At 40.4% G+C, this 9478-nt stretch overlaps 3 protein-coding genes across 3 annotated transcripts; 2 read left to right on the forward strand and 1 right to left on the reverse strand.

The window, feature by feature from the left end:
• Positions 1–1215: 1215 nt before the first annotated feature.
• GGI43DRAFT_322809 (FAD-binding oxidoreductase) lies at positions 1216–3102 on the reverse strand. Its single transcript, XM_083201870.1, has 2 exons — positions 1855–3102; positions 1216–1785 (listed from the first exon to the last, which is right to left on the reverse strand). Exons 1-2 carry the CDS (start codon positions 2898–2900, stop codon positions 1299–1301), a joined length of 1533 nt encoding a protein of 510 aa, XP_083054963.1. The 5' UTR covers positions 2901–3102; the 3' UTR covers positions 1216–1298.
• A 567-nt stretch (positions 3103–3669) lies between these two features.
• GGI43DRAFT_322820 (uncharacterized protein) lies at positions 3670–5638 on the forward strand. Its single transcript, XM_083201871.1, has 5 exons — positions 3670–3790; positions 3925–4240; positions 4316–4477; positions 4550–4636; positions 4702–5638. Exons 1-5 carry the CDS (start codon positions 3758–3760, stop codon positions 5160–5162), a joined length of 1059 nt encoding a protein of 352 aa, XP_083054964.1. The 5' UTR covers positions 3670–3757; the 3' UTR covers positions 5163–5638.
• Positions 5639–5653: 15 nt separating this feature from the next.
• Positions 5654–6695, forward strand: GGI43DRAFT_419483 (uncharacterized protein). Its single transcript, XM_083207685.1, has one exon. The coding sequence runs from the start codon at positions 6148–6150 to the stop codon at positions 6613–6615; it is 468 nt and encodes a 155-aa protein (XP_083054965.1). The 5' UTR covers positions 5654–6147; the 3' UTR covers positions 6616–6695.
• Positions 6696–9478: the final 2783 nt, after the last annotated feature.

Below are 9478 nucleotides of genomic sequence, written 5' to 3' on the forward strand. Positions count from 1 at the left end.
CCTTGTCTTTCGAACTCTCTTCCGTGGCCAACCTGATTCTGTTGCGACAGTCCTAACTTTGGCGACATCGTGGGCGAGGCTAGCGAAAAGCCGTATGAGTCAAGAACTTCATTGTGTGGGGACTGTGACACATTTGATTGTGATGGCGAGATACGTTTCCACGTTGGGTTTGCCAGTACAATGACTTCACTCAGTTAGCAGAGTCACAAAATCGAGTCCTAAGGTAGCGCCAGAAACCTACTGGTCTCAATATCGCTCTGAACAGTTACCAAGCTGACCCTGTGAAAGGCTCTCTGTGCTGGATCCTAGTCTTAGTATGGCCTATGGAGATCTGTTATTCGCCGGTAAGCCTGTCGGATATACGTCTTTGACATTGGCAGCCCGCTTTCTGGCTTCCGGGAACTCATCGGCTTTAAATCGCAAGGTAAAGGTACGCTGATGAAATTATCTGGGGCGTGACCAGGCATACACCAGATAACAGGAATCGAACTCTCACGATGAGGATCAATTATGTCCACCATTACTGAACGCCTCGTGTCAAATCCGAGATGAAAATAGAATACATGAGGATCTAAGTTGAAACTAGAACCAATCAGCTCAATTGTGGCTGGCGCAAGGTGCCCCATCATGATCAACATACTTCGTCCTTTTCCGCTGATTTACACCCCGGTGTGCATAGCTGCATCTCAAGGGCCAATGTCGATCACACGATTGAAATACATAATCATGGTTCTAAATGTTTCGCGGCTTACTGATGTTACACATGACCATCCATATTTTAACACTAGTTGAGAAGACGAGCTAGGCTCTGCAATCTCTAAAGATTATAGGATCCGTCTCAGTTCAGAGTAAACACCACGGAGAGCCTAGAGAGCAAAAAACACAGTAGCTTCTCGCAATTAGATAAAACACTAGATGGGTTGCTTTAGGATGGTCAGACTGCAATACTGCAGAATAGATAAGTACTGTATATACATGCTGTTCTAAAGGCATATAGAGGCCCCGAATCTGGATCTTGGTTCCCAATTATCGGGTGCTGAGATTTGAAATCCGGGAACCTCTCCCTGGGATCCCGAACTTTGCAGCACGCTTTCCCATGGTTTGCTATATTAATATATACTTTACTGTTCATGTCAGTGTATAATCTGTGAAGCCCCCTTTTTCGTCCTAACACTTAATCAGAATAGCGTGGTTAATGCTCACAATTATCGACATCTAAACAAACCACTAGACAGACGCCAGGCACATGCAATTTGCAACCAATGCATCAAACATCAACCGCTTCCAGATCAACGTTTCTAGGCATCCAAGACCTTCCAACCGCCAACCAGGAGGTTAGTGTAGATCCTGAAAGGATCATATTTGGTCCGAATGTCCTTGAGGCGCCTCAAGTTGGCACTTGGATAGCTCTGGAACACGGGTTGGCCATCTCCTGCGTCGTTCATGTATAAGTAGCCGCCAGCAACGCCATGAGAAGTGATGGTTCCCTCAATCTTGGCAATGGTAGCTTTGGCGAAAGCCCGCACCGTGTCGTCGTCACCAGCGTTCTGCCAGGACAGGTTCTGCACGATCCAGAAGTAGGGGGCATTGTTAGCGTCCACGCCTTGGGGGTTGCTGCCGCCACGACTGCGGCCATTCTCAATAAACCCTTTGGTGACGGGTTGAAAGGTAATGGAAGCAGTCAATCCAGCAATGTCTGCCAGTTGCGAGTTGGCATCTCCGAAAAATGTGTCGTGCACAGTGGAAAGACCTTCACGATTGACCATGAAAGACGCAACACGGAAGCTGTAAAAGTATCAAGTTAGCGCTTGCGTCCATGACACGCGGTTGACTGAAGCGAGAGTCAAAACTTACTCCTGGCGAAGTCCATTGGGCTGCAGTGCGTCAACGGCACTGATATACGTAGCAAGGGCCCCAAACGCGTACTGATCAGCCACAGTCTTGAGCGACGTAAAGTTCTCAAACACGGTAGGAGAATTGGTCAAGGAGTCGTAGAATCTTGATGCCGCGTAAGCAATCATTCCAACGCTGGGGTAACCAACGATTGTAGGGATGATGGCGGCCTTGCTGTCGGCAGATCCGTATTTGCCAAAGTTGTAGACGGCATCGAGGTACTTGTCCTTGTCGGTCTCGTTATACTGCGCGATTCCGATCCAGACGCCGGGAGACGGAACGGTCCTGAGATCAAAACGCGTGACAATAGCGAAGGAATTGCCGCCACCTTTCAAAGCCCAATACAGGTCCGAATAGGCATTATCTGCTTTGGCCACCACAATGAGACCGCTGGAGAGGACGGCCTCGTATGCCACGACATTATCAGCAGCGAAGCCGTATTGGCTCGAGTGAAATGAAATGCCGCCTCCCAGCAGCAAACCAGCAACTCCAACATGGCCGACACGACCTCCAACAGCCGTCAGGTTGTAGGGCTGCAGATACGAATAAACGTCCCTCCACCGGTAGGCTGGCCCAACAGAGACGGTAGCATGATCGTGTGACAAAGCGAGAGTGCTTAGGTTGGAATTGGATAGCAACACGCCCGAGCTGCCGATGCTGTTATAGCCTTGGACAGGCATATGACCACCGCTGCGAACCGCGAATTTAGTCGAAGTCAGCGTCAGCGTGGTCACCGCGAAAGAGAGCTGCTGGGCATTTTGAGGCACAAAGACACATGCTGGTGTGTTGTAGGCTGTCGACGACCAGTACTGCGTCTGTGTTTCATACTTGTAGTTGTCGGAGCCCTCAAAAAAGGTATGGTCTGGGTGTGTGAGGCTCAAGAGCTTGCACGCAATTTTTTGAGAACCAGCAATTGCAGAAACAGGACCAGTAGCTGCTGCACATGCACCGTGATGAGGAACGGCGCATGCGAGCAGCCATGCGGCGAGGACCAATACGCGACCCATTGTATTACAGCTGCAATCCCTCTGAATCTGGGGCGCAGAAGACTGATGGCGGGTTACTCCGAAGGGAAAGAGAGAAAAGGGAAAGGATGGTGAAAGGGTTAGGCTGCACTGGTGTCAACACCTTTCTTTCATGTCAACTCGAGCTGGCGTGGCAGCAACGATGCGACGGCTTCGACGGGATGATCGGAACACATCGTCCTGGGCCCATGAATGACCTTGATGAACTTCATATGAGAAATTTCGAGCCCCCTTGTCCGGACTCCATGCGGCGTAGTTGCCCATCTATCGGAGCGAAGCGCGATACAGCGGCCCTTTGTGGCGTCCGGGATGGTGGAACTGAGCATGGGACCTGCAGAATATCCAGCAGACAACTGGCTAAAGCTAAATCCTTCGGGTAAGGCTCCATGCGGGAGCAATTGATGGCCTGCAAGTTCAACGCCACCACTCAGAAGTTCTCCCTTCACCTCTCAGCGCTCGTTAGGGTGGTGAGAACTACTGCAAGTACCCCAGCTGGGTTGTCGTTCCAGGCTGCCAGTGCTGTTGGGCGGTGCATTCATCTGCGAGTATTTAACCTAACCACCGGAAAAATTGCCCCGTTTGCAGGGGCAGAAAATCGTCTTGCTGCTGGGATCAACCCTTGCCAAGAGGACCGGCCAACACCTCAGCTGTCTCAGAGATAGCTTTTAGGAATTGCTGATAGGATGTAAAATGAAAGCTGAAGTCTCGGGAGATAATTGTTGCTCACGCCCACTCCGTCCGCCACAATTATCTCAACAACCACTATTGGGTGTTTGGCGTTTTCGACAATATTGACATTCCGGTTCTCAGACCAGTAACGGACACGCTAGACACCGACCATGGCGTCCATTCCCAATTACACGGAGATGATGGTACGTAGGTTGCTCTTCTGGCCTGTGTAAGGTCTGAACAAGCCTATCGAGGCAAATCTCACCACCGCAATCTCTCTGACTATTTTCCACGTACAAGTTTTGCTGTCTTACTCTGACGCTGACGCTGTTCGCAGGTCCTCATCTGGGTGTTATGGGGCGTTGCAGTTGGCATGACTGCATTCCGAGTTATCTTCCAATGGCGACTTCAGCGACGACTGCACGGAGATGACTATTTCGTCCTCGCGGGCCTTGTAAGCTTGACAGCTTTGACGGCAGTTATCACGAGGATCCTACCACAGTGGTTCCTTATAGCCGAGTACAGCAAAGCCCTCGTGGCAAATCCCAAGACACCTTCGCCCCTACCCGCGGACGAGATGACAGCCCGGAATGTCATGTCGCTGAAGTTAATGTTCAGCCAGATGCTGCTGTTCTGGACAACCCTGTGGGCAGGTATGGTCTCCTCACTAGACTGTCGAGGATAGCTATGCCAAACTGCCAATAGCGAGACTAATACCAGTGTCATAGCTAAATTCTCCATTCTGTGGTTCATTAGACGGCTCCTTTACGGTTTGCCTAACTACATGCGCTGGTGGTGGAGATGCTTCGCCGCCGTCCTCGCCCTCTACTTGGCCTGCATGCTCTCAAACTTTTTGACGTGCTCGCCATTGTACCGATATTGGAGCCCAGGTAGGTCACAAACGCAATTATCCCTGCATTATTCCACAAGAGACCAAGAACCACCAACTGATGCACTAATAGCTGGCTGCAGCTTACCGGATGACCTGCGGCGGGCCGATGCGTCGATCAAGTTTGCGACGAGTGCCGACATTGTCGCAGACGTATTAAGTATGTGACGCGCAAGATCATCCATAGTACGCAGTTTAACTAACAAACTTTTGCCAACATCACAGCCATGATTCTCCCACTTCACCTCTTGCGAAACTTGACCATCTCGCGACCACACAAGTTCGGGCTGGCCATCCTCTTCTCCCTTGGTGCCATCATCGTCGCCATCGCACTCGTGCGACTTGTTCAAGTCACGAAAGCCACGGGTGACTCGGCGGAGGATCCTACCACAATCGCCAATGGTCCAGTGCTGCTGAGCATGTGGTCGCACATCGAGTCTACCGTATCCATGATCGTAGCCACGTTGCCGGCTTTCCGTTTCCTCAGGAAAAGAAACGCCAACACGACGCGAACGACGAACAAATATTCTGTGGCTACAATTGGAGGCACTGGCGGGTCACGATCAAGACCATGGCAACATGGCGCAACCAACGAAGCAACAATACGGGGGAGTGATAGCCAGACGGAGCTGCGACCAGTTCGTGGTGAAGCCCTGTATATGAGAAAGTCAAGTTTAGATGGCTAATATGTAATTTTGCGCAGCCTAAAAGGGCATTTATTGACTACATGGTTTTTCGGTATTTACTGTACAGTGGACTGGGGTTTTCGTACCATCAAGAAGCCTTTTCGGGATACTGGGTGTTGCCGTTCTAGTTCTGCACATGACTACGGCTTCTCCGTTCGCTCGGAAGTTGGTCTGATATTACTCTGAGATTTTTTCGAAGGCATTGTTGGCTGGAATCGCATGCTCTGGATCGGAAATGCACGATAGAGCTAAAGCTGTCGCCTTGGTCGTGTAGCCGATGTTGGCAATCATGAACTTCAAAGATCCGATTCGAGTACTCCCTGTTCACACATAATACAGCGTGGGATATCCGAAGACGTGGTAAATCGACCCACAATCGTGTTGAACAAGGAGACACTAGTCCGATCTGGCTATGTGGATCATATAGATTTTACATATATAAGAGGTCCTGCCTCCCGACTTCTTGACTATAGAACTAAGACCTTTCAATAATAACAATAACTTACTATTATACTATTCTACCCTTGACAGGTTATGAGCCCGGACCCCGAACTAATCCCTTAATTAACCGAGATCAACGATCTACACTAACAGGCTGCTTTCACTAACGCTAACAGGAACAATAAAAGGCTTAATCCTATTGTTAAAAAAAATAAATAAATAAATAAATAAGTCTACAATGCAAGATGACCCTTTACAGAATTTTAAACAAGATTATGGGTTTTTCCCTTTATTTTGAGAGATATACTTACTGAATAGCAGACTTAAAAAGACATGGGGGACCGATATAACTTTTGGCCTTGGCCCCTGTAACTAGCTATAGAGTTAAGGTTTATCTAGGAAGACCGGTTTCCAGCCCTAACCAGGAGCATTAATAGAACACTAATTGAAGCTTTTAAATCTAACTATAAAGGAAGTCCATACTCTTTAACAGAGCATCTTGCTATAAGGAACAGACCAGCTATCAAACTCAAAGTCCTTAACCATGTCTGAACTCTTTAAGATAGGGAAGATCGCAGCTGTGATCAAGCCACTCGAGTCGTTGAATGGTTGGATCGTATGGGAAAGGAAGGTACTGGAAGCAATCAAGATGAACGGCTTTGGGGATCTCCTCCTGAAAAACAAAGGTTCGCCGCAAAAAGAGGCTACCGAAAGCGACGCAGACTTCACAGTAGGGCACGGAGACTGGGAAGACCGTCAAGAACAAATGGTCGCATTCGTTCACAGCCGCCTCGCCTTCCTACCTCACAAGCTTGTGAAGGACGAAACGGTATTAGCCACTATAATGGATAAACTTAGAACAAGGTACAAGCCGGTGGGCAGTGCGGTCTTCCAAGACCTTGATCGGAAGTATTCCACCTTAACACTCGCGGAATGCACCAGTGTAGCGGACTATACGCAACAACTTCGCACCGCACACAAAGAGCTTCTGCAACTAGATAACTCGGTTTAAGTGGGAGAACTAAACCTACTCCAGGAGGCGAACTGCGATTTAGTTTTCAACGCCACAACCAATATTAAAGCTCAAATAATATATAAATGCATAATTTATAATCTATATAACATATTAAAACAAGTTTTATTATTATTAGATTTATATTGCTGTTATGATATACTGTTGAAGTTGATGGATTAATAGACTGTTACATTCCTATTATGGTATAGCCCAACGAGCGTTACACTCCTATTAAAGTTAGCGTGACCTGCTCTCCTCCGGGCTCTCGGGCGGCCTTGGCTGCTAGAATTGGGCTCGCGGTCTAGTTCTCATTTTCTGCAAAATTAATTTGTATGCAAAATTGACTTACGGCTATACAAAAAAAAATAAAAATAAACCAAACTAGCCAGGTTCTTCGATCCTGGCTGGCGAGGAGGAAAAGAGCTAACCTATAGCTACCCTAGAGCCCAAGGCCTACCCTAGAGGCCTGATCCCTACCCTAGAGCCAAGCAAGCCCACCCTATAGCTAGGCCTACAGCCTTCCCCTAGGACTAGGCCAGCAACCTACCCTAGAGCCAGGCTAGCAGTCTACCCTGGAGCCGGGCCTGCAGCTTCCCCTAGATCCTTTCCAGCAACCTAACCTGTACGCAGGCCTAGCCTGCCCAGCAGCCAGCCCTATAACCTACCCTGGACCTAATTCTAGCAGAAAAATCCTGCCCGGGAGGCCCTACCCTGTAGCTTGGGAAATAAGCCTATAAGCGTAAGGAATATCCTCTCTTCTAGAATAGGAAAAGGGAGCGAATAAGGTGGGTTATTAGAAGACGAACAAAACAGGTGAAAATACTTCAATTTCCTTTGTTAGCCACGTGTTGCGAATAATAAAGAATTATGTATATAATTTAAATAGAAACTAGTTAGCTCCTGCCAACTGTCAGGCCCCATAGGGAGATTTTAGCTAAGCCACGGTTATTAATTAATAACAAATAAACAAATAATAAACATAAACCTGAATATTATATAAAGCTTAGTATAGTAGCAGACTTTATTATATTTATATATAATATAATAGCGGTAGTAGTAATTTTTTTTTTATTTATATATTTAATAACTTTTTTTACTTTTTTTTTTTTTTTATATTTACTTTTTTATATAATATTATATTATATACTATACTTCAAGCTTAAATATATGTAAAATATCTTATAAATATATAAATAATTTGCTCTTAGCCCTAGCTTAATATATTTTAAATAAATTATATTCTTATAAAAGTCTCTTATAAAAATCATATAACTTTACTTTAATTTTTAAATATATTTTAAAAATAAAACTATACCCTTTAACTTACTTTTTTATTTAAAATTTAAACTTTTACTTCTTTTTTCTTCTTAAACTTAAAAAAATTATTTTATAAGCTAATATTAATTTAAGTATATATTAAATAACTTAGAAAATACGCTTATATTTAATATAACTTTTAATTAAATAATTATTTATATTATAAACTAGGGAAAAAGTAATTATATTATTTTTTATATTTAAAATATATTTTAAAATCTTATATATTATTTAACTTATATAATTTTATATTATAACTTTTTAATTATAAGTATTAATTAACTTTTTATAATTAATAAAATATATTTTTTTTTTATTTATTTTATTTTTAATTATTATTATATTTAATTTAATTTTATAATAATTAATACTAAAAATATTATATTATATATTTATAATAAGTTTATAAATATTCTTTTAATATATTCTAATTATTTATAATAATAACTTTTATTATTTATAAAATAATTTTATAAATATTTAAAATTAAAAAATTTATTTAAAAAATTAAATAGTATTTCTTATATTTTAATAATATTAAAGTAATTATAATTTTTTAAAAAATATATATTAATATAAGAAAATAAAATAAAAATATTTAATTAAATTTTATTTTATTAAAATAAACTTTTTATTTATAAGTTTTATATATTTATATATAATATATTATATATAAATAATTTTAATTTTTTTTTTAATAAATAAAAAATTTATTAATTTTTTTTTAAGTTTTTATAATAAATTTTTTATTTTAATTCTATATAATTTAATTTAGTATTTTATAAATTTAAAAATTACTTTAATTTTTAAAATTTTAAATTTTAAATTTAAATTATTAATTAAAAAAAATAAAATAAAACTTTAATATTATTATATTTTAAAGAAATTCATATTAACTCCCTCTTGGAATTATATAAAAAGTTATTTATTATAATTAAGAAAATATAAATTATATTTAAAATAATTATAAAAAATATAAATAAATATAATTATATTTTATAATTATATACTTGATTACAGGACTATAAGATTATAATATTTATAATAGAAAAAAATTAAAATATTAAATAATAGCTGTATTTTTAAATAGTATAGCAAGAATAAATAATATTATATACTATACTAGTTTTATATAACTATAATAGCTTAGTAAATATAATTTTTTTTTTAAATCTTTTAGCTTTTAAAAATAATTTAATTTTTTAAAAGCTTTTTAATTTATAACTTTTATTATAATAAAAGCTAGTTTTTTAATTATATTTTATATTTTATAAATATAATTTTAATATTTTATAATTATAAGTAAATATAATTTTTAAATAATATATACTTAAATTAATATTTATAAAATAATATATTTACTAGGTTATATAATATATATCTCTAGCCCTTGTATTTTCTTTATTAATATTTAATTTTTAATAAGTATAAATAATCTTTTTAAAATAAAAAATATAAGGTAATTTTAAATAACAGGGTAATAAGTAATAAAAATATTACTATAGCTATTATTTTTAAATAAAAATATTATAATAAGATATTA

The sequence above is a fragment of the Trichoderma evansii genome (assembly GCF_050947405.1).
Source record: "Trichoderma evansii strain SZMC 28006 chromosome Unknown GGI43scaffold_59, whole genome shotgun sequence".
Classification (NCBI taxonomy): domain Eukaryota; kingdom Fungi; phylum Ascomycota; class Sordariomycetes; order Hypocreales; family Hypocreaceae; genus Trichoderma; species Trichoderma evansii.